The sequence below is a fragment of the Chiloscyllium punctatum genome, chromosome 8, assembly GCF_047496795.1.
Source record: "Chiloscyllium punctatum isolate Juve2018m chromosome 8, sChiPun1.3, whole genome shotgun sequence".
Lineage (NCBI taxonomy): Eukaryota > Metazoa > Chordata > Chondrichthyes > Orectolobiformes > Hemiscylliidae > Chiloscyllium > Chiloscyllium punctatum.
Window position 1 is genome coordinate 114993906 of NC_092746.1, and position 25957 is coordinate 115019862.

The window sequence follows — 25957 nt, forward strand, 5'->3', positions numbered from 1 at the left end:
CCACTTGAGTGGCACAAATGCTACTTGCCATTTGACCACCCAAGCTTGGATATTGTGCAGATCTTGCTGCATTGAGACATGGACTGCTTCAGTATCTAAGGAGTTGTGAATGGTACTGAGCATTGTGTAATCATCAGCAAACATTCCCATTTCCCTCTATCATATCCCTTATGATAGACGGAAGCTTATTGATAAAGCAACTGAGGATGGTTGGGCTTAGGACATTACCCTGAGAACCATTGTAGTAACAACTTAGGGTTGACATGATTGGCCTTCAGAGTTTCTCTCACAAAATACTAGCTTTGTCCACAAATTTGATCATAATCTGAATGTTTTGTTGTTTACTGCTGTGTTCCTTTAGTTGCATTTGAACGTTATGATTGTGAAAGCACAGTAAAGATTTGAAACCAGCAATATAGACTGGTTAAGATAAAGGAGAAATAATTTAAGCTCCCAGACCTGTGTTAAAATGAAGGAATTTTTCAGATAGTTATATCTTATGGTGTAGTTTACATAGATGTAATGCATTGTATAATGATTATGCTAGATGTAAGGTACTATACTGTTTTATATTTGTCCAAATATTTGGTTATCGTTCTTGCACAAGAATAATGATATACATAGCCACACACATCTTCATTGCAGCATAACTCATTCTTCCTGCAAGTACATTTCAGTTTCCTCTGACTTTAATGGGGCAACGACCCAGGAATGTTTCTGATCATGATCATAGCTATCACAACCATTCATATTGTTATTTATGCAGCTGCTTTTATATACGGCTTTACATTCTGCCTTGATGTTTAGCAAAGCATCAAGTTTTGTATCCAGTTGTGGAGCATGGATGTTGCTGGCTGGCCAGTATTTACTACCTGTCATTACTTGCCCTGAGAAGGTGGTGGTGCATGCCTTTTTGAGCTGCTGCAGTCCATATGCTATTGGCAAACCAACAGTGCTTTTAGGGGGGGGGATCTTCAGGATTTTGACTCAGTATCAGTGAAAGAATGGTGATGTATTTTCAAGTCATGATGGCAAGTGCCTTAGAGGGGAGCTTGCAGGTGATTGTGTTCCCATGTATCTGCTGATTTTGTCCTTCAAGATGGTTTTAGGTTTGGAAGGTGCAGTTTAAGGATCTAAGGTGAATTTCTGCAGTGCATCTTATAGGTGGTACATACTGCTGCTACTGTGTCGGTGGTGGAGAAAGTGGGTGCTTATGGATATGGGTCAAGTTTAGAGTGGTGCTGGAAAAGCACAGCAGGTCAGGCAGCATCCGAGGAGCAGGAAAATCAATGTTTCGGGCAAAAGCCTTTCATAAGGAACCTGAAGCCTTTCATTCAGGCTTTTGCCCGAAACGTCGATTTTTTTTCCTGCTCCTTGGATGCTGCCTGACCTGCTGTGCTTTTCCAGCGCCACTCTAATCTTGACTCTAATCTCCAGCATCTGCAGTACCAACTTCCGCTTATGGATATGGTACCAATCAAGCAAACTACTTTGTCCTGGATAGTGTCAAGCTGCTTGAATACTATTGGATATGCACCCATCCAGGCAAGTGATGGGTTTTCCATCACATTCCTGACTTGTGCCTTGTAGATGGTGAACAGGCTTTTGGGAGTCAAGGAGTGAGTTACTCGCTGCAGCATTCCTAGGCTCTGACCTGCTTTGGTAGCCACTGTATGTATGTGGTCAGTCCTGTTGAGTTTCTGGTCAATGGTTGCCCCTATGATGTTAAAAGTGGGGATTTAGTAATGGCAACATCATTGGATGTCAAGGGACGGTGGTTAGATTGTCTCATATTGGATATGGTCATTGCCTGGCATTTGTTTGGTACAAAGTTTACTTGCCACTTCTCAGCCCAAGCCTGCATATTGTCCAGGTCTTGTTGCATTTGAACATGAACTGTTTCAGTATCCAAGTCACCCAATGGTGCTGAACATTGTGCAACCATAGGCCAACATTCCTATTTCTCATCTTATGATGGAGAGAAAGTCAACGAAGAAGTAACTGAAGATGGTTGAGTCTTGGAGACTCCTGAGAGGAACTCCAGAGATGTTCTGCAGCTGAGATGACTGACCTTCTACAACCACAGCCTTCTTCCTATGTCCTAGGTGTAACTCCAACATCCTAGGTGTAACTCCAACTAGCAGAGTGTTTTCCCATTAATTTCAGTTTTGTCAGTTTTTGATGCCACACTCAGTCAAATGCAGTCTTGATGTCAATGGCTGTCACTCACCTCATCTTTATTGATCGTGAAGCTTCAATGTTGTTCAAATGTAATTTAGTCACTTTGACAGTAGTTTCCAGAAGATTCATGGAGATCAGTTTATTCATGCACACACGCATCTTACAATATTTAGTGTTTGATTTGGTACAAAGAAAGGATATTGTACTATATGATATAGGTGTAAACCAAATAAAGACTCAGACTAATGGCACTGTATTTGATCTGTATCCTATCATGTTATCGCTTGACTTAACCAAATCTAAGTAGACTGGTGTTCTATTTAAAATTATATACATAAAAGCTGGTAATAAATATTTGAACTTTCTTTTCATTGTACTTTGTGTGTTGGAGGTAGAGTACCTTGAAATCAATGCTGCTATATGGAAAAGGCTATACCCTGAAAATTATATTGAGCAATGTCATTTCACAAAATCATTATGAACTTGTATCAATTGATTTATAACTATTTTAAAGCAAATGATTAATACTTCTAGTAAAATAGTACAGAATGTAATTTCCTCCTAATAATTGATAAGTATATGTTGTTGTGTCGGAAACAGATACAGAAAATCTGAAAGTACATGATAAGCTAAGTTTTCTTTGCAGATTTTGAATATGATATTTTGGATCACAAGACAGTAGCACACAAACTATTAAATTATTCTTTCTCCACACAATGCAGAGCAACCTGTTGTATGTAGCTAGCATTTTCTATTTGAAGTCAGATTTCTCACAATCACAGGTTACATTTTACCTCCACTTAAAGAGGGAAAGTGTCACTGACCTTTTGGAGTTTGAAGGGACCAAATTACATTATAGTTTTAATAAAGTCAAATGCAGTACCTTTTGTTGGCAGTGTCTAGCATCACAACATCTTGAGACCATATAAGCATGGGTTTTGGCAAGTTTATCATAACTAAACCCTTTTTAGAGAAGTCACAGCAAAGTCTTCTAGATGAAGAAGAGTCATTTCTAATTAATTGGGATGGAGGTCGGGAAGAGAGCTGATTTTTGATTTTTTAGTAGGACATGGTATTGCACCAGTGAGACAAGACACAGGACCTAGAACTGCTTGATAGTTTAAAAAAAGCAAAGAAAGAAAAAGCTTTTCATTTCCTCGGCTTTCATCATTCAACTGTTCAGCATATGATGAACAGAAAATATGAAGAAAAAAGAAGCACCTTGTAACAGCCACTGTAAGATACAACTTACAAAGTATTAAATAACAGCTACAGCTTTCCTTTACATTGGACCTCTTTTTAAATATTTTAGTATCATAATTCTGAAATGTTTTTTAATACTTCAAGAATTCTTTTCAATGGTGTTCTTTATCTTTTAATTATTTTCAACTTACGTATTTTAGAGGCTAATAATTTTATGTGTGCTGGATAAGCTGCAAATCCATTTATTGAGTCCAGTTTTAAACTGGAGTATATGGCATCATTGTCCACTTTGTTCAGAGTATGCAAGCTATGCATTAAATGTAAACCATGTCAGTAGCATACAATATATTTACACAAGTAGAAATTGGCATTTTTTTAACAAATCTACTTAATTGGTCAATTAAAGACTTAAGCATGAAACCAAAATGTGTCAAATTAGTATTAATATTCTCTGGTCTTACTGCATTCTTTATTATTCACAAACAGTAGAGAGCAATGTTTTCTGGCATGGTTTTGTTTGCTTTGTATTTCATGTATGTCTGCTTTTAGTACATTTATGCATCATTAACAATTTCAGTTGCATTTGAGTCCTATTGCCTTTCAGAAATAACTGCAGTCAAAGCTTTAAATGATGGCAGCATTGTTTGAACACCTCGAAAAAAAATCAGAATTATGTTTGTTTTCAAAGCAAGAAACAATAATTATTAAAAGAACAAACTTCAGGAATAGGGACAGGAAGGTTTTGCTTCTCTAAGTCATGGCTGTAAGTAGATGTTGAGAGGCCAGAACTTATGCCTCATTTGAAGTGCAGCGTTATCTCATATTTCTGCAGAAGAAGAACTTAGATTCATGCATCTTTTGCATGCTTGAGGAATCCCAAATGTTTCAATGAGTTACTTAAGTGTAGTATTTATTGTTTTCTAGGCAAAGATGGCATTCTATTGTGTACAATAAGATTCCATAGAATGTTGTGAAGTAAACCTTCCAAACACCATCGTGCTGGTCATCTGGGGCATAACTGCGATTGACTATTCCCACCTTCATAACATCACCCATGACTTCATCTCTGCTTTAACTATTTATTGCTCAAAATCTGTACACTTAATCAGCTTTGTGAGGTATAATTAGTGTTTACAAATCCATGCTAATTCTTAGATCTCCCTGACCAGCTGAAAATTTTCATATTCGGACAATTCACCTTTAATTACAAACTTGTAAATTCTCTGGCCAGAAATCTTAAGTTAAATGGTCTATAATTCTGTGATTTCCCTCTCCGTAGATCCTAAATGGAAGACTGATGTGCAATTTTCTAATATAAAGAAATCTTTCCTGAACTAAGCCTAGCGACATTTTATTTCGGGCATCTGCAGTTTTCACCTATTACTTGTCACTTGGTAGTGTCATAATTTTCTTCATTATTGTTAATTTGCTGACCTTAATTATTATGAGTCCCTTTCCTTGATTCAATATCAGTTTCTTTAGGGCATCTAACATGTGATCATTCTTTTCTCTAAATACCAATGCAAGTAACTTTTTAACTTATCTTCCATTCTCTTATTTTCATTTACAGTGTTATCAATTTAAAGGGTATACATTATTCCTGATTTTTTTCCTTCATTCAATTTGTAACATAAAATAGTGTTGATTTTGACAAATGGAAAGCAACTGAAGCGTTGGTAACCAAAGGATAAAGATTGACAGAAGAACTAGAGGCAACTTGAGGAAAAATGTCTTTATGCATTGAGTGGTTAGGAATGCTCTACCTGGTAGATGGTGGAAAAGAGTAATCAGGATATTATTAATAAATGTTATTAATCCCAAAACATCAAGTTATGAAAAATCACTTTAAAAATAAACATAGCTAATTTCTAGTTATATTTGGGTGCTGTAATTTAGTTTCTTATAAATTTAAAAGTATTCAAAATAACCAGTTTAATTTATAAGCTCAATGTTAAAAGATGATAAATCCAAAGTAAGGGCATTTAGTTCAAAGTTGGGAGAAGATTTGTAGCTCAGGTGCTCGTTGTTGTGGTTCTGTTCGCCGAGCTGGGAATTTGAGAAATAGAGAACACACACCAGATCATCAACGCCACACTCACAGGAATCCGATTCACTAGAGAGGAAGAAAAGGACAACCAACTCCCATTCCTAGACGTGATGGTACAGAGAACACCGAACGGAGAATTCACCACAAAGGTTTACAGGAAAGCCACACACACAGACCAAGTCCTAAACCATGAAAACAACCACCCCAACACACACAAACGAAGTTGCATCAGGACACTATTCAAAAGGGCCACAACACACTGCAGCACACCAGAACTACAAAAAGAGGAAGAGGAACACCTATACATGGTATTCGCCAAAAACGGATACCCTCGCAATTTCATCAACAGATGCCTAAGGGAGAGACAACGGAACGAGGACATGCCGCAACCCAAAGGACTAGCCACACTACCATACATCAGGAGCATTTCTGAACTGACAGCCAGACTACTGCGACCACTAGGACTCATAACAGCACACAAACCAACAGCCACGCTCAGACAACAACTCACCAGAACAAAGGACCCGATACCCAACATGAGCAAAACTAATGTAGTGTACAAAATCCCATGCAAGGACTGCAGAAAACACTACATCGGACAAACAGGAAGACAGTTAACGATCCGTATACACGAACACCAACTAGCCACGAAACGACACGACCAGCTATCCTTAGTAGCCACACACACAGACGACAAGCAACATGAATTCGACTGGGACAACACTACCATTATAGGGCAAGCCATCAGAGAACAGCCAGGGAATTCCTAGAGGCATGGCACTCATCCACAGACTCTATCAACAACCACATTGACCTGGACCCAGTATACCAGCCACAACAACGGACAGCTCGAACTGACAACCGGAAGCGGCAGAGACAGGCCACTATAAATGCCGGAGGAAACAGCACAGAAACGTTTCACAGGAGACTCTCAAGTACTGAGGATGTCACCTAGACAGGGGACGAAACGTTTGCAAGACAAATTCCCAGCTCGGCGAACAGAACCACAACAAGGGCATTTAGTACTTCAAAGTACAGTCAGTTCTGCTATAGCGCGTGTTTCTTCAACACGAAATTGGCTATAACGCAGTTGAAGAATTAGGATCATTATTTGTTGAACACTAACTTTTCTTACCTGTATAAGCTATAACCTGATTCTGGTCCCATTGGTTTAAATGGTGCTACTATTACGATTTTCTTATAACGCAGGCTTGCATGAGAACAGAACTATTGCATTATGTCAGAACAGACTGAAGTGTAAAAGATTGCAGAAACTGAATTTGTCCTGAAGATACATCAATTTTTTTGTAATATAATTCAAAAATGGTGGCAAAAACTCAGCAGGATTGACAGCAACACTATAAAGGGAGAAACAGAGTTAACAGGCTGAATGTTCATAGAATCATGAGGATCTTATGCAAACAACCAATTGACAGAAGACATCAGAGGGCAAGAGTTGCCAATCAAGTAATGTTTTCCTTGGGTCTCAATTGTTTCATCAGACTAATGGATATATGGTCTCTCAGCCAAAAATACATAATGAGGGCATTAGGAAAAGGACGGTGGTCAATGGAACTAGGTACACCTCCATTTGAGGAAGAAGCAGAGAGTTTACAGTCCATCCTGATGATGGATAGAGATGTATAGATATTTGACATCCACAAGAAAGAGGAAATGGTTAGAGCTAGGAAATTGAAACTTTTAAAATGATGGATGTAGTTAGAGACTGAACAAGATGGGAGAAAATAAAACCAAAATAACAAGCTTAGTTGCGATTGAAAGTGGCTGAAATGACAGGTGTACCAGAGCAGCCTAATTTGTGGATATTGGGAAGGAAGTAAATGCTAGTTGTATGAAATTAGACAACTGAAATGAGAAAGTTCTTAAATGTTACAAAAGTACTTATTTCCACTATCCTCTTAAGCAGCATGTTCTATGTATCCACCACCCTCTGAGTGAGAAAAAATGTCCTCAGATCTCCTTTAAACCACTCCTCACCTTAACTTCTCAATGAAATGAAAAGCTGGAGATGAGGACATTCTGGAGTCAATTGCTTGGTTTCCAGTAATTGTGATAATCAACCAGAGATAGAAATAAGTATTAGAGAATTGGCATTTATCATCTAAAATAAGGGTCTAAGGGAAGGATGTACACCGTGAATGTAATGTCCCTAGGGAGTAATGAGGAACAAAGGGACTTTGGTATACAAGTCCATAAATCCCTGAAGATGTCAGCATAGAAAGACAGGGTGGTGAAGAAGGCAAATAGTATACTTGCCTTTATTAGACAAGGCGTAGAGTTTAAGATCAGGGAGATTATGCAAAAACTGTACAAAATGTTGGTATTGTTCTGGAATCCACATTATAGGAGGGATGTAGAGGAGATTCACCACAATATTGATTGGAATGAAAAGTCTTGGTTATGAAGAGAGTCTGGATAGACTTGGTTTGTTTTTCTTGGAGCAAAGGAGATTAAAAGAATCTGATTTAGTTATACAAAATTATGAGAGGCATAGACAGGGATGATCGTGAGAATCTCTTCCCTATGGCAGACGTATCTAAGACCAGAGGGTGTAAGTTTAAGGTGAGGAGCAAGTGGTTTGGAGGAGATCTGAGGAAATATTTTTCACCCAAACAATGGTACATATATGGAACACGCTGCACAAGAATGATAGAATACTCTCACAACATTTAAAAAGCATCTTGATGAGTACTTAAAATCCCAGAGCGTAGAATACTATGGACCAAGTGCAGATATTTGGAACTGGTGTAATTGGTGTTTATTGGTTGACACAAGGATGTTAGACCAAAGGGCCTGTTCATATGCTGTATAATTCTATGACTGTGACTCCCTATGACTACCTGTAAAGAAGAAAACAGTTCGCCAGGCAGCAACAGCTCCTCAGCTCCTCTAGATCTGATAACAATGTCAGCGTCAGACCTGAGAGAATGGACACAGAAAGTTCAGAAGGAGACAGATTAGAGTTATAGAGCTGTACAGCATGGAAACAGACTCTTCATCAGAATAGTGCTGGAAAAGCACAGCAGGTCAGACAGCATCCGAGGAGCAGGAAAATCGACGTTTCGGGCAGGAGCCCTTCAAACGTCCTCCACCTCAGATGCTGCCTGACCTGCTGTGCTTTTCCAGCACCACTCTAATCTTGACTCTGATCTCCAGCATCTGCAGTCCTCACTTTCACCTAACAGACTCTTCAGTCCAACTCATCCATGCCAACTAGATATCATAAATTAATCTCATCCCATTTACCAGCATTTGGCCCATATCTTTCTAAACCCTTCTTATTCATATACCCATCCAGGTGCCTTTTATATGTTGAAATTGTACCAGCCTCCACCACTTCCTCTGACAGCTCTTTCGATACACGCACCACTCTCTGTGTGAAAACATTGCTCTTTAGGGTCCCTTTTAATTCGTATTATTCTCACCTTAAACTTAGGCCCTCTAGTTTTGGACTCTGCTACCCTGGGGAAAAGACCTTGGCCCCTCAGTCTCCGGTACTGTAGGGAAAACAGCCCCAGCCTATTCAGCGTCTTCCTGTTGCTCAAATACTCCAACCTTGACAGCATGCTTGTAAATCTTTTCTGAACCCTTTCAAGTTTCACGACATCCTTCCTATAGCAGGGACATCAGAATTGAATGCAGTTTTCCAATAGTAGCCCAACCAATGTCCTGGACAGCTGCAACATGACCTCCCAACTTCCATACTCAATGCACTGAGCAATAAAGGTAAGCATACCAAATGCCTTATTTGGTATCTTGTCTACCTGTGACTCTACTTTCAAGGAACTATGAACCTGCACTCCAAGATCTCTTTGTTCAGCAACACTCCCCAGGACCTTACCATTAAGTGTATAAGTCCTGCCCTGATTTGCCTTTCCAAAATGAAGCACCTCACATTTATCTAAATTAAACTACATTTGCCATTCATCGACCCATCTGATCAAGGTCCTGTTGTGCTCTGAGATAACCTTGGCTGTCCACTACACCTCCAACTTTGGTGTCATCAGCAAACTTTCTCAAAAAAAGGCCCTTCATCCCATCATATTCACATCGGTCAAAAACAACCACTTCACTATTCAAATTCCATTTTCCAGTACTTGGCATCACAAATGCAAATCTACATACTTACAGTCATAGAGTTGTATAGCATGGAACAGACACTTCGGTCCAACCAGTCCATACCGTACATAATCTCAAACTATACTAGTCTCACCTGGCTGCTCCTGGCCTATATTTCTCTAAACCTTTCCTATTTGTGCAATTATCCAAACGTCTTTTCAATGTTGTAATTGTACCGACATCCGCCGCTTCCACAGGAAGTTCTTAACTGTTATGAGAGTTTCTGGCTCTACCACCCTTATAGACAGTGAGTGCCAAATTCCCACCATCCTCTGGGTGAAAAGATTTTTTCCTCACATCTCCTTTAAACCTTCTGCCCTTTACCTTAAATCTAAATCCCCCTTTTCATTGATCCCTACAAGGGAAGTGTCTATTTCTGTTGACTTTTATCTATGGCCCTTATCATTTCATACATCTCATCATGTCCCCTCTCAATCTCATCTGCTTTAAGAAAATCAATGCCAGACTGTCCAACCTCTCTTCATAATTGAAACTCTCCACCCTATCTCCACTCCCCACATCCTATCACGTCCCTCCTATAATATGGATTCCAGAATTGCACACATTACTCCAGCTGTGACTTAACCAACATTTATATAGTTCCAGCATTCCATCCCTAATCTTAAACTGTATGCCTTGGCTAATAAAGACAAGTATACCATATGCCTTCTTAACCACTTTATTGACCTGCACTAATGCCTTAAGGGACTGGTGTACATGCACATCAAGATCCCTCTGATCATCATTACTTCTGAGAGTCCTACTGTTTATCATATATTCTCTTGCCATGTTTATCCTGCCCAAGTGCATCAACGTCACATCTGAATTGAATTCCATTTGTACTGCTCAGCCCATGTGACCAACTAATTTATCTCCTATTGTAATCTAAGACTGTCGTCTTTACAATTTACCACCCCACCAATTTTTGTACTGTCTGCAAACTTATGATTAACCCTCTTACATTCAAATGTAAATCATTTAAATAAACCACAAACAGCAACGGCCAGAACACTGACCTCTGTGGGACTTCACTGGACTCAGTTTTCCAATCAGAAGAACAGCCTCAACTCATCACCCTTTGCTTTCTGCTACTCAGCCAATTGTGAATTCAATTTGCCAAATTTCCTTGCATCCCATGTGCACTGACCTTTGCTACCAGTCTCCCCTGTCGGACCTTATCAGAAGGCTTGCTGAAATCCAAGTAGGCTACGCAAGCAATCTCAGGCTTCCAACTGGCCGGTTAGGTTAAAATGACCCTCTTAAATTTTTCTTGTTTGCCTGAAAGAGTAGTTTTGGTCCTCCTGGCTGGAAAATAAAGTTTATATTTTATGTTGCAGCATCTGGTTTCTTGGTCAGAGCGATCAAGGTACTCACCTTATTCTGAAGGAAATAAAAAAAAACGATTTAGCCCATCATACCTCTGCTAAAAGTTCAAAACTGTGTCCTCACACTTTCCCTATGGTCCCAAAATTTTTACTTAAGTTAATTTTATGAAAGTTAATACCAGTATTCTCTCTTTGAGTCTACTTCAGTTATTCTTCCATCCATTGCATTTTGGATCATGTCCTCAATCCGTCGTGACTCTTCTGCAAACTATTTTAAATCTGTGTGTCCTGAATACCAACTAATTTATGAAATAGATGTCTATGTAATTCATTCTGACGAGGATTATAAAGCATGTAACTTTAGCCAGGAGTGTGATGCAATGCTCCCCACTTTTCTGGATGAATGCAAATCCAGCAACATGTAAGATTTACACTGTCCAGGACAAAGCAGCCTACTTGATTGGCATCCACAAACATTCACTCATTCCATCACCGACACATATTAACAGCAGTGTGTACAATGCTGCCAAAATTCATCAAGACTCCTTACACAGCACTTCCAAACAACCAGTACCATTTTGAAGAACAAGAGCAGTAGATACTCGGTAATACTGCTGTTCGCAAATTACCCTCCAAGTCGCTCACCCTCCTGACTTGGAAATATATCGTATCATTGGGTCAAAATCATGGACTCTGCCCCCTTCACAAACACACACATATATACACGTGCACACATTGTGAGTGCACCTGCACTAAATGGATTGTAGCAGTTAAAGAAGCTCACAAGAACAATTGAGGTGAGCAGTAAACGCTGGACTAGTCTATGAAGCCCACATTCAACTAATGAATAAAATCTCTTTATGGCCCCACAAAACCAATTTTTCAATAGTTGTGTTTGGTTCTATCATCCATGGAATTGATTGCAATTTGTATTGCATAGGCTTTAGCCACTTTGACCTAAAATGTACTCAGGGCCATATTTATACTTTAGGACCCTACTTTCAATATATCGTATCCAAAATAGACAGATGCTTCGGACACCCAACAGGAAGCATCTTTCCAAATAGGTCTGACAATGTTACAGACATAATGAGCTGGTAACACTAACAACACATTTTGAGTTTTATTCCCAGCTGAAGGCAGATAAAATCCGTACCAATGGACTGGACTGTAAATTACCAGCACTATCAGGATCATTTATGAGCAAATCATGTTTCTGTAGAATGGATTTGGATTTGATGCTTCTATGATATGCTCCAGTTTTAAAAGGTGTGGGGGATTATGTGGTAATTAGAGAACCCATTGCCTCCAGTTGTGTGCCATTTACTCCTTTAGGAATATTGGGAGATTGGAAATGTAATTCTCAAATGGGGTTTCGCCAAACCTGAACCGTCTGGTGTACATTAGTGCATAGGGTTCAGAGCAGGGCAAAGTGTCAGTTTTTGTTATACACTAAGAAGTATCAGGACTTGGTGATCTTTGCACTGAATATGTTGATTACCTCTAATTTGGATGTACGTACACGTTCTCAAACTTGTATGCTATCGGCCCTCCAAGGTATTGCTCTATCATAACTGCAGTGTGTCTTTGCCGCTCACATGCTACAGATGCTTACATTTATAGGAAACAATCAGCTCCACTGATTAGGTCCCAAACTCACTTCCTATCTGAATAATGCATTAAAATTTAAAAATAGCATCATGTGAGTAAAGCCGTGTTGGGGTCACAGAAATTACATGGACTTCAGCTTTCTGACCCAGATTTGAAATTGAGTCCATGACATCCAGAGAGTTTGGAGCTAGTCGTTAGCTTGTGATTAATATTAAATATTATAGATGAAATTAATAATCTTCAGGGGAAATGGTGATGTAAGGTGATTTACTAAACTAGTACTCTATAGATCCAGGCTGGGGTTCAAGTCCCACTGCAGCTTGAAAAAAATATAAAACTAGTTTTAGTAAAGGTGACCATGACAACTGTCATCAATTGTTTTACAAATACATCTGATTCACTTAAGTCATTACAAAAGGAAATGTGCCATCCTTACCTGATATGACAGACACAGGACACCAAACCCTCAGCAACGTGGTTGACTTTTAACTGTCCTTTTAAATGACCTAGCAAATCATTCAGTTCAAGGGCAATTAGGGCTGGGCAATAAATGCCAGGAGCATCCATATTCCATTAATCATTTTTTAAAAAGGGACAGTATAAAACTTGCACCCTCTGTGATTTCCATTTGATAGTATTGTGTTCCTGCAAATTGCTTAAGAGCTTGGAGGCCACACTATTCAATTTGGATTTATACTGAAGTAACACTTGTCTATTATTTGCACACAACCTGCATGAATGATAACATTTTAATAATGTTAAATGTAAATATTGCTTTAAAAGAACACCTGTTGGCAAAACTTTTTGCCTTGCACTCATCATGACACTCACAAGAATGCAATGTAGGGGGCAACAATATTTTTTAACGCAGGTATACAAGATGCTGATTGATTGATAGAATCCACAATCAGCATGTTTTTCTCAAAATATATTAAAATATTGTCCAACTTTACATTGATACTTGTGAATGTTCTGATGAATACAAGACAAAAAGCTTAATCAAAACATGTCTGTTTTTCAGCAATACTCAAGTTATTTGCTACATTTAAGTAATATTCTACTCTTCTCTCACTGATTATTTTCAGGAACAACTGTAAACTATATAAACGTCATCTGTTTCCCTTGATTGCTACTTTAATAGAATGTTACCATTTGTTTAGCATGCAGAAATGCAACTAGACACTGCTCAATCAAGTAAAAAACAGACAAAAGTGAATTTATAGAATCCCAGTACTTGATTCTTGTGGGAATAAATGATAAGGTGGCAATATGGTTTTATCATGGCAGTGACTGCAAGAGTGGATTCCATCATTTCAGCTTGTTCATTTCTGATTCCACGCTTTTCATCCTGTTTCTTGTAGTCACTGAACAAGAGACTAAAGTTCCCAAGAAAACCATCATCATGTAAGTGCTTAGTTTCTTCATTACTGCTATGTCAGCTATCACGTTTGTCCATCTCACCGCATGCTTGATGACATCACCTTGTACTTGCAAATAGTTACTGCTTTCCTGTGCATGTCAATGTTTGTCATAATTACAGTTCAGTTGACTCAAGAACTTCTCCTAGAAACAAAGTTTGGGGAGCTAGGGGATGTTGGGCTAGGGGATGTGAATTATATGAAGTCAGAAAATCAAGCAGAAATGCTTTCCTGAATGTCCTTCAGAATTTAACTGCAGAGTCACTTCACGTAAGGTTCCTTCTCTAAGTAGCATAATTGACGGGCTTGAGACCTTTTGGATGGAAAGTCTTTTCATATGGCAAATGCCTACAAAAGCAGGTGGATATTTTGAAGGAGTTCAAGAAATTGTACTAGAGGCTTCCCAAGCACATTTAGGAGCTGTCACAGTCTCGTAGTCATGATGGAACATCGAATGGTGATCTGGGAAGAATCTATTGGTGGTTGGGAAGAACAGACAGACTGCCAGTGTCGTGGTGGATGTATGCAGGGCTTGTACTATTGTGTACATAATTGTGTGTTAACCTCATACACAAAAACTCATCATGTTTGGTAATTAAGATTCATGGTTTCCATATGCTTCAGAAAGGCAATATCTGAAATATTTCTTAATATTAATTTGATTTTCTGATAAAGAAGAATTAGTTTAGTGTAAGCAATTTGGCTTTACACAATTGGCACAAGTTTTAAAATTCTGTTACTGTCAAGATTGCTTTTAGGCAAAATGTTCAGAACTCAATGCTTCTGAATACTAGCTCCTTTCTGCCTTCTTGTGTATTTTGAATGTAATTATTGATGACCATTAAATTTTTTGATTGAAGTGCTAAGTGCAAAACAGTGCAGTAACTATATATTTCATATGAATTTTCTGTCTGTGTGATTCAAAGTTAAACTCCAATATTGTTTCCTGAAATTGAATCTGAATTAATAGTTACACTATTGATTGATTGCAATATGTTAATTGTATACCAATCAGTAACTGTTCAGTACTACTAATGACATGGTTCATCCAAATGAATTACACTTATTACTAGAATCCAACAAATGCTAAAATGAAATAAAACAATAACTGCAATCTTATAATTATTAAAAATGGTTTCAAATCCATAATCAAATATCAGGGTTTATATTATGTTTAGAAACTCATGTAGAATATCACCATGCAATTGAAAGTTGTATTCAATTATAATAACCAAATAGCTTTTTCGTCAAATAAACTTGTTCAGTTGGCATAATATATCATGGATATAACGTGATAGGAAATGATGTGTATTATAACCTATAAATTCCTATTCCTCATGTTAACTGTAGTTAATGAAGTGTGTTGATGTTGCTTCTTCCATCATTTGCACACTCATGTCAGAAATGCAGCACTGGTTGATGTTCTATTCATGCAAGATAAGTTAGTCAGTTCATAGTTGTTGGGGAAGGAACCTGCATGTTAATTACACTTTTAAACTATTCAGATCTCCTTTTGTGTAGTACCTACTGTATTCCCTTTTAGGTTGAACATTATATTAAAGCAGTAAATTTAAATTGCAGCCAAAAGTATAAGTTGACAGAATGAATAACAGTTACCATTGAGGTTGTCCTCCTCCTGTTTAATTGGAATAAGCATGTCAGCATTTTGTACCTGAAGTAAATAGGTTCAGGTTTCACTAAGAAGCATGTTTTTAATTGCTATATAACATAACTGTAGTGCATTGATGTGATATAAAATTTTCTGCATCTTACACTTGTTCTGCTCACCAATTAATCGAAAGTCTGTCTGCATCAAAGCTAATGATGTATTTTGTACAATGTGGACAATGGGGTCCTTCTGATGGTTAAATTGTGAAAACATTTTTTCATGATTAGTGAGGAGACTATAACAACAGTAGTCAAGAGCCCAAAGGTTAAACGGCGCACATCTTCAAGTATCTCTCCTGCAAGATCACCAAGACCACAGGAAACAGTACCGGAAACATCTTTCTCAGCTAGACCCAAAAGGCCAGCTCCTAAAACTCAGCCTGAGTCCAAAGAAACCCCTCTGAAAAAGCCACCCATTCCTGCACTTATGATAACAGAACCAGAAGAACAAGGTGCAACTGCAATGCATGTTCTTGTAGAAACTAAGGTACAAGAACAAAAACCAAGCTGGATAGAAGTTGAAGAAGTAATTGAATTCAAAGTTAAGCAAAGTTCAAAACCTGAGAGGAAGAGATCAGCTTCCCCTTCTACCCACAGCTTATCTGAGCAAAGACAGAGGAGACATAGATCTTCAAGCCCAAGACCTAAGCAACCTCTGAGGGCTGACCCAAACATAAACAACTCAAACAATAATCTAGTGGAGCAAATGCGATCTTCAGTTTCAGAAGAAAATCTAACCAATGAAGGTGTTCAGTCTCTTATCTGCAATCCTGAGACTACAATAGAAATTCAACCTACCACATCAGATGACATTAATGCTGACTGTATATCAGACCACTTTACTGATAATTCTTACAAAGTATCTGCTCATGCAGTGAATGAATACGATATTCAACCAAGCATAACTGAAGATCAATACAAATCAAATACTCAACTGCTGGAAGTAGAAACACCACTTGTTGCACATGTAGGTGAAACTGTAATGTTAAGTTTTGAAACACCTGAACCCATGGATGATGAACAGCAATCACTCAGAAATCTATCTGATAGTAAAACAGAACCTACTTTGGCTGTTGTGGATCTTCCATTGGATACGTCTGGTGATGAAATGGAGGAATTCAAGCCAAAACATGAAGAAGAAATAGATATAGAAGATGAATATGTCATTATTGATGAGCCCCCTGAATCCGGAAATGATGATCTAGTGAACAGGGACACTAAAATTTTGACTTATAATGGCAAGTTGTTAACTTTGGAAGACCTTGAAGACTACATTCCTGCCCAAGGAGAAACCTACAAATCTGAGGATTCAGTTGACCAAGATTTTTCATCAGCCGCATGTTCCGATGAGCCATGCGAAATTTCTGTTCTACAGGCAGAAATAAGTGAACCTACAATTGGCAAACCAGTTTTACTTAATGTCGGGAAACCAGTTGTAACTAAAAGGAAACCAAGTTATTTGCATCAGTTTGGAGATCAACGACCTGGAAGCATGTTCATGTCAACATCTCGGGTAACGGAAATGCATTCAATGCGACCATCAAATTTATCAGTACATGTCAGTGGATCATGTGCTGAATCAGTTATTCACTCCTCAACAGCAATGGAGAAGAAACCACCATTTGAATTAAAAACATCTTTTTGTACTGAAGTGCAATGTTCTGTGGATAGTGGTCAACCAAGCTTTAAAACTGAAGTTTCTACGAGAACTCTTAACTATGGAGAAACTGTTACTTTACATATCAATAAGAAAGACTCAACAGAAGAGGCCAGCAAGAGCAGCCATGATAAACTTAAAAAATAATGTTATAATGAGGGGATATCTGACCTTGTTTATGATGAAATATAGCAATGGAAGAAATTAAAGTAATTCTAGTCTTAAGGGAGAACATTTTAGAGAAAGAACCTCTAGTAAAATCCAATAAAGTAGTTGGGCTTCCAAATTTATAATAAATGTAAATGTATTGTTATTAGACCTACTTCAAATCTTGTGGTCCTCTTCATGATATTAGTTCTCCAAAGAATATAATTTAAGTTATTCAAATGTTCTCTTTTTAGTTGAGACTTGCAATAGACTAATCAAACTGACAGGATATTTTGTATCACTAAGTGTGATAACATCACTGAGTTCTTTATCATATGACGAATTATCAACAATTCTGGAGTACACATAGGGATTGTGACACTTATGCTCCATATAATGTGTTAAAACACCTAATTTGAAAGAACAGAAATTACCTTGCTTTCTTATTTTAAAAAAATTGGTCTGATTTTGCCGATATGGCGGATAATTTTTGCTGAAATTGACAACAGACAATATTGTATTGTCTCTTGTAGAATAATTGCTAAATCTAACCATGAAAAAATCTCAAAGCATGTAGAAATCAATTTTGTATTTTTGCTGCAATTTCATCTCAATTCTACTTGTGCTATTGAGCACTTCTTTTATCAGTTTCTTAACAGAAGTATGTTAAGGGTTTGTAATGTGCAATCATTTTGGAAAATTTGCTCAAGCTGTGAGGCAGACATGCATTATTTATGCAGAAGTTATTTATCACAGGACCTCCATTTAATGTATTTGTTGTCCCCAGCTTTTCAAAAAAGGGGATATAAAGGAAAGTTTATCAGAGTATAGAGATATTAGATAATGGGGAATTAATATGGTATAGAGATAAAAACAATGACTGCAGATGCTGGAAACCAGATTCTGGATTAGTGGTGCTGGAAGAGCACAGCAGTTCAGGCAGTCCACATCCATCAATGTTTTACTTGCACATCCACTAATATCATTTATTGTATCCGTTGCTCCCGATGCGGTCTCCTCTACATTGGGGAGACTGGGCGCCTCCTAGCAGAGCGCTTTAGGGAACATCTCCGGGACAACCACACCGCCCCGTGGCCCAACATTTCAACTCCCCCTCCCACTCTGCCGAGGACATGGAGGTCCTGGGCCTCCTTCACCACCGCTCCCTCACCACCAGACGCCTGGAGGAAGAACGCCTCATCTTCCGCCTCGGAACACTTCAACCCCAGGGCATCAAAATGGACTTCAACAGTTTCCTCATTTCCCCTTCCCCCACCTCACCCTAGTTCTAAACTTCCAGCTCAGTAACTGTCCCCATGACTTGTCCGTACTTGTCCTACCTGCCTATCTCCTTTTCCACCTATCCACTCCACCCTCTCCTCCTTGACCTATCACCTTCATCCCCTCCCCCACTCACCCATTGTACTCTATGCTACTTTCTCCCCACCCCCACCCTCCTCTAGCTTATCTCTCCACGCTTCCGGTTCACTGCCTTTATTCCTGATGAAGGGCTTTTGCCCAAAACGTCGATTTCGAAGCTCCTTGGATGCTGCCTGAACTGCTGTGCTCTTCCAGCACCACTAATCCAGAATTAATGTGGTATGGTAAGCTTTATTTAACAAAGAACATTTGTATGCTTGTCTGTGGCAGACTATACAAAATTTGGTCCCAAAGCTGAAGTCATCTTCTCCACAGTACAATTTTATTACTTTCTCACAGTTTATTTTAGAGAATGGGAAATGTGTTGCGATCTTGAGTTTTGTACACTAAGAATCAGTCAGTTTGGTTATCAGCATGTACCTTCCACAATATTATCTGAATGACACATAATATTAGTACATGTTAAAAATGTACACATTTTCAGCAGAAGACATTTAATTTTCTGAATACAGAACATTCTGTTGTTTCTATTTTCCATATTTAATAGAAGAATTTGAAGAAAATAGTTTAAAAATGGAATATGATTCGATGCAACAGAGTTACCTTTTTTGGAAGAGGGTTGCATTTTTACTTTTGAAGTGTTAGTTTGCTGACTGTCTTTTTAAAACATATTATCAAGTCATCAACTCTACAGAAAAAAAAGTTCTTCGTTAAGTTGCAGAAGTGATTTATCAAAGGCTATAACATTTAAATTTCTTTTAATTATATGTTGACTATTCCAAAAGCAAAGATACGGTTTGGATGTGTTTATTTATTTACCTACTTTCCTGGTTGAAGTTTTTTTAGGTATTCCTAATACTGTTCTGTTTGAATTAAGAACTAACTGCGGTATTCAACAAAATTATTTCTCCAGTCAGATAGTTTTTTAAAATCTTGGATTGGGAGATTTTAGTAGAGATTATAGATTCTTCCACTAATGTGAATTAAGTGCAGAATGTGCAGGACATTTTGTTATGTGTGCTCTCTATGCTGTAGTCTCTTAAAAGGACGTGTGGTGATGTGTATTAGAACAGATGCATTTTTCTTTTGGGCCACTAGAAGACTTGTCATTTTGATGCAACATGAATTCTAAATTAAATCAGAAAATACCAGCTTTGAGGTGGTGAGCTCCAGTGTAGAGATTGCTGTATGAAACTTGATTGCATGCCAAAATTTGCAAATCTTGAAACAATCAAAAAACAAGAAGGTTCTTTCAAAGAAGAACCTACTGCAGCAATGACAGTACTGCGCCTTGAGAAAAAAAAGGTTGTGCAATAAAAATTATCTTTGACAAATTAGTACCCTCAAATCTATTGAGTGATGTACCTTGTACAGTCTGTGTTCAAAAAAAGCCTGAAATGTTTGATGCATACTTGTATGTTTTGTAAGGGGATAATATATTTTAGATATATATAGTGTATAAAAGTTTAAAGTGTGTCTCTTGATTTCTGTGTGGCATGTTTAAACCCCTTAATAAAGTCTAGTTTCAGCACTAAACTTGTCATGTCAATTAACTTTCAATAAATATGTATCTGTAGGAATTATTTGAAAACAACATTCAAAGCTAAATGTTTCATGTGTAAGTCAAAAGTTTCATTTGAAATGAAACAGAAAGAAATTTGAGTTTAGATTATCTGTATATTCCCTTCCGAAATGAGTATTTACCAAAGTGTTGTTCATTAACAAATGTAGAAACCACGTGTAATTTTTCTAGACAGCGCTGGTACTGGGTTGTCTCACTGACAAGTTTCATTAGGACAGAGCCAGATGATTCCTTTGCAACCTATCCAATCCTACGATAAGACCAATTAGAGTAGTTGAAGAGTTCTTTTAGGCTCACTTTCAGATGTTGATGGGGCCTTATGGGTTGTGCATTGAGTTAGGGGGACCAGGTGATATGGAAACAGCAATCCCTCCCCACTCCTTTCCACTTTCCGCAAAGACCGTACCCTCTGTGACTACCTGGTCAGGTCTTTCCACCCCCCCCCACTCAACAATCCACCCTCCTGTCCTTGCACCTTCCCCTGCCAGGAATTGCAAAACCTAGGCCCACACCTCCTCCCTCACTTCCATCCAAGGCCCCAAAGGAGCCTTCCACATCCATCAAAGTTTTACCTGCACATCCACTAATATCATTTATCATATCTGTTGCTCCCGATGCAGTCTCCTCTACATTTGGGAGACTGGACGCCTCCCAGCAGAGCACTTTAGGGAACATCTCCAGGACACCCGTACCAATCAACCTTACCGCACCGTGGCCCAACATTTCAACTCCCCCTCCCACTCAGCCGAGGACATGCAGGCCCTGGGCCTCCTCCACTGCCGCTCCCTCACCACCCGACACCTGGAGGAAGAATGCCTCATCTTCCGCCTCAGAACACTTCAACCCCAGGGCATTAATGTGGACTTCACCAGTTTCCTCACTTCCCCTTCCCCCACCTCACCCCAGTTCCAACCTTCCAGCTCAGCACTGTCCCCATAACCTGTCCTACCTGCCTATCTTCCTTTCCACCTATCCACTCCACCCCCCTCTCTGACCTATCACCTTCATCCCCACCCCCATTCACCCATTGTACTCTTTGCTACTTTCTCCCCACCCCCCACCCCTCTCTTATTTATCTCTCCACCCTGCAGCACCCTGCCTCTATTCCTGATGAAGGGCTTTTGCCCGAAACGTCAATCTTCCTGCTCCTCGGATGCTGCCTAACTTGCTGTGCTTTTCCAGCATCACTCTCATCTAGACTCTGGATTCCAGCATCTGCAGTCCTTATTTTTACCAATGCAGCAATGGCCTAGTCATGGCCTTACAAAAACTCGTAACGGGAGCAAGGCTGAGAGGGCATCAGTTTGTAGCACACAAGTGCAATTGAGTAGTCACAGATTGTGGGGAGAGTGATTTTTTAAATTCTCAGACTATACAGTTGTTGAGTCATTAGCCTGTTGATATTGAGGGGGATGTTGAAGAGGGAAAGGCTTCCATATATTATTGTGGGGTCCAGCTGAGCACCTGGAAGACAATAGCGGGTAATCGGAGTACAGCACTCCGATTTTTGGTCTCACAGTGATGAAGATCAAAACTTCCAAAGGAGAGAGACAGCTCCAGATACGTGGAGGGGAGCAGAATGGATGCGGTGAAGAAAGCCACGGATACTCTCACTATCGGACCAAGAGCTGAAGACAGAGATACCTGCACCAGGGCCGCAGCAGATTATGTATGTACAGGCAGGCTTTTGATTTGTGACCTTATTAATGGAAAAAGTTAAAAATTAACAAAATAACGAATTGATTATAGTCCAACAGGTTTATTTGAAGTACTAGCTCCTTTATCAGGTAGCTACTTGGAGTTGTGTGATTTTTAACTTTGTCCACCCAGTCCAACACCAGCACCTCCTTGTCATTTTTAATCGAAGACTTTGTAACTCATAATGCACTGTTTTCCATGACTTTTAACTGACCTTTGAATTATCTAGAAGTTGCTCACTTCAGGACAGTCAGGGATGAGCAACAAATGTTAATCTGGCCAATGGTGCCCACATCCTGTGAAAGAATCTTTAAAAATCAACCACATTGCTGTGGGTCTGGAGTCACACGTCAGCTAAACTAGGTAAGGATGGAAGATTTCCTCCTCTAAAAGATATTGGTCAACCAGATGGACAAGTCTTTATAACAATTGACAACAGTGTAATGGACACCAGTTGACTTTAATTTCAATTTATATCAATTTAGCCTGGATTTCTAGATTACTAGTCAAGTAATAATGCTATTATACCATCACATAAAATAGGTCAGATGGCTAGCCCACCACTTCCCAGCATCCCAACCTGACCCTCATATTTTGAGAGAGCAAGCATGGAAATCAGTAGCCCATACATGTATGTAAATATGACTACGCCCACACCATAATATGGTTGGTCTAGGCATGCAGTCAGGGGTGGGCAGCTTGTGTTTTTTTACAGGAGCAGGAAGGAAAGAGGGTACTATTTTTAGGGGTGCCATTTGTTGTGGTTCTGTTCGCCGAGCTGGGAATTTGTGTTGCAGACGTTTCGTCCCCTGTCTAGGTGACATCCTCAGTGCTTGGGAGCCTCCTGTGAAGCGCTTCTGTGATGTTTCCTCCGGCATTTGTAGTGATGCCATTTGCTCAGTAGAGTCATACCCCAGAAAATAGTGTCCATCTTCCTTCCTCCCCTTGGACTTTAAGCCCAAGCCTCCGTCCACCCTACTCCCCACCTGAAATGTTGAAACTCTCTTACTAATTCTCCCTATCTCCAAGATCCATTGGAGCCTTCATCCTTACTAACATGCCCACTACAGAACACTTTTTATTTCTGGACTGTTGGAGTCAATGGCTAGCAATTCCAGAAAATGAGACTTCCTTCCAGTGAGAGGTATAAATTATTCTCTGCATCAATTTAGCCTGCATGCAGTGCATTATGTCGTTGTGTAAAACTTATCAATCTGTCAGCTTGTTACTGATTTTCCTTACAAAGATAGGAGTAGACCATCACATTCCCACCCTGCAGCCTCCCCATAAAATTCTGCCCACATCCGCAGAAAATGTCTACATTTGGAAGTTGCAATATATCAAGAAAGGGAAAGTTACCGCAATGTTTCTCACAGTCACAAACCTTAGGCCAGTTACTTTAGATTCACTTGCTGGTCAGGGATGGGACGGTGTGGATGCAAGTGAGGCTGGTATATGAGAAACCAGACGGTGGCAATGAAGAAGCCTCAGCTTTGCAGTTGTCCAACATGTTTGGCAGTTCTTGTAAATTGCATGGATAAAAGTAGGGACTAAAGGGAAGATGAGCTAACAGGCCATGACTTCGGTGCAGGGAGCCATTCAGGATTGCAGGGCAGGATTTTTAAAAAGTATAATTGTCATAGAGGGTGGCATAATTAGGAGATATAAACACTATTCACTTCAGCGAAGAATGTCAGTTCCAAAGACAGTTTTGCACGTCCAGTGCCAAGGTTGAGGTCATTTCCTCAGGGCCAAAGAGGAACTTGCAGTGGGTGAAAGATCCATATTTCACATTGGTACCATAGGAAGGACTAAGAAAGAGGTTCTGCTAAGGTATTATGAGAAGTCAGAGATGAAATTACAAATGAGAGTCACAAAGATAATAATATCTGATTCACTACCTTAACTTCAAGCAACTTGACATTTGGTAAATGCAATTAGAAAGTTAAGGCATGGCTCAAAACTTGATGTGGAGAAATGCATTCAATTCATGGACCATTGCCACCGGTACTGGGGGGAAGCAGGAATACTATTGGGACTATCTTCATCTGAACTGGACTAGGGCCGCTGTACTGGTAAATCCTATAAATAGTGCTGCAGAAAACATTAAATTAAACTATGGATGGAGATAGTTGGCTTGAGGAAAAATTTGAAAAGTCAATGGGAAAGGACCAGGCACTAGTTCAGGGTGGCGATGCGGCTAATAATTACCAGAATGTGCCATGGTGGGACAGAGCATAGACATATAAGAATGTATCAACAAATAAGGTCAGTGTAGGTAAAATGGAAGAATTAAATGCTTTTCATTAGAATGCACACATTGTTATGAATCTAAGTTAGAACCCCGAAGTGGACATTTTTTGTTTTTCATTCCAAAATGTGTTGTTTTAAAAGAACTGAGACAGAAAATCTGTGGATTTAAATTCAGTGATTGCTTGGCAAAATTCTGAGTGAAGCCAGTAGAATGTCGCAAGCATAGATATTTTTAATCAAACTGTTTGGAGATGTTATCACATGCTTCTGGAACAGATAGGACATGACCCCCAAATTTCAGGCCCAAAAGTAGAAATACTACCGCTGTGCCACAAGAGCCCTTACAAAACTTCTTAGACCCATAAACTGATAATAGGCTTTTTTTTAATCAACCCATCCAGACGTGTTGTGACACACCTCTGGAATAAGTAGGACTTGAAACAAAATGAGAAATTTCTGGAAAAGCTAAGCAGATCCAGCAGCATCTGTGGAGAAAAAGCAGAGTTAACGTTTCAGGTGCTGTTTAGAACCTTTCAGAACCTATGAAGACTAAATGGGTTAGCTATGGTAAATGCGAGGGAAGTGGCAAGGGTGGGGTGCCTGGTCTGGGTGGGATGTAGTTTGGAGGGTCTGTCCAGACTCGATGGGCCAAATGGCCTCTTTTCGCACTGTAGAAATTTTGTGATTGAGTGAGTTGTGTTTACAATGTTGCTTTGTAAGCACAGGGGGTGGAGAGAGATACACTGCGATATGTGTGAAGATTTGTCCAGCAACAGATTACTGTTTGTTTTTTTTTTGCAAAATGTGACCAGTTGTAGATGCCAGAAATTGTCACCCTAATGAAAATTCCTTATGAGCTTGTGGACAGGTAAACAGCTTGGATAGAGGGACCCAAAATCTCCAAATTGCTGAAGTAGCAATCTATCTCTCTGCAGTAAAAGTAACTAAAACCTGACAAAAGCAATTACCTTCTTCCATCATTGCTGTAAGGTGTTGCCTTTCACCTATAGCTCAAAGACTTTATAATTTAGTGTATCAGTTGACCTGTACCTCTTGCGAACAAGTGAAAGAATCCAGAAGGTCTTAAGAAACAAAATGAACGTCACATTAAATCCTTTGGATTATTGCTATTAAACTGTTCCCAAGTTTATTTCACTGCACCTGTAACACCATTTTTTTGTTTGTACATGTCTGTCTACTTGTATGTTTGGAGTTTTAAAGGGGGTGTTAGATTTTCAACTAGTAGAATTATATGTTTCGTTTAGTTCTGCTTTTGTTTATTTTACAGGAGGCAATAGCCTGCTGATATTATCACTAGACTATTAATCTAGAAAGGTAAAAACAAGGACTGCAGGTGCTGGAAACCAAAGTCTAGATTAGAGTGGTGCTGGAAAAGCAAAGCAGGTCAGGCAGCATCCAAGGAGGGAAAATCGATGAAGGGCTTTTGCCCGAAATGTCGATTTTCCTGCTCCTCAGATGCTGCCTGACCTGCTGTGCTTTTCCAGCACCACTCTAATCTCGAATATTAATCTAGAAATTCAGCTAATGCTCAGGGGACCCAGATTTAAATTCTGCCATGGCAGATGGTGAAATTTGAATTCAATTTTAAAAATGTGTGATTCAGAATCTACTGTTAACCATGAAACA

At 39.1% G+C, this 25957-nt stretch overlaps 1 protein-coding gene across 2 annotated transcripts in view; it reads left to right on the plus strand.

Moving 5' to 3' along the window:
* The window catches only part of obscnb (obscurin, cytoskeletal calmodulin and titin-interacting RhoGEF b), an 802448-nt gene that overhangs the window by 647839 nt on the left and 128652 nt on the right, over positions 1–25957 (plus strand). Inside the window, exons 89-90 of one of the 2 annotated variants that reach the window (XM_072576282.1) lie at positions 13869–13911; positions 15822–20290. The exons of the other annotated variant lie outside the window; for it this stretch is intronic. Of the exons in view, the coding sequence (XP_072432383.1) occupies positions 13869–13911; positions 15822–17397 (1619 nt within the window). The 3' untranslated portion in view covers positions 17398–20290. Of the gene's footprint in view, positions 1–13868; positions 13912–15821; positions 20291–25957 lie in introns of those variants that run through there. 2 annotated transcript variants of the gene reach the window in all.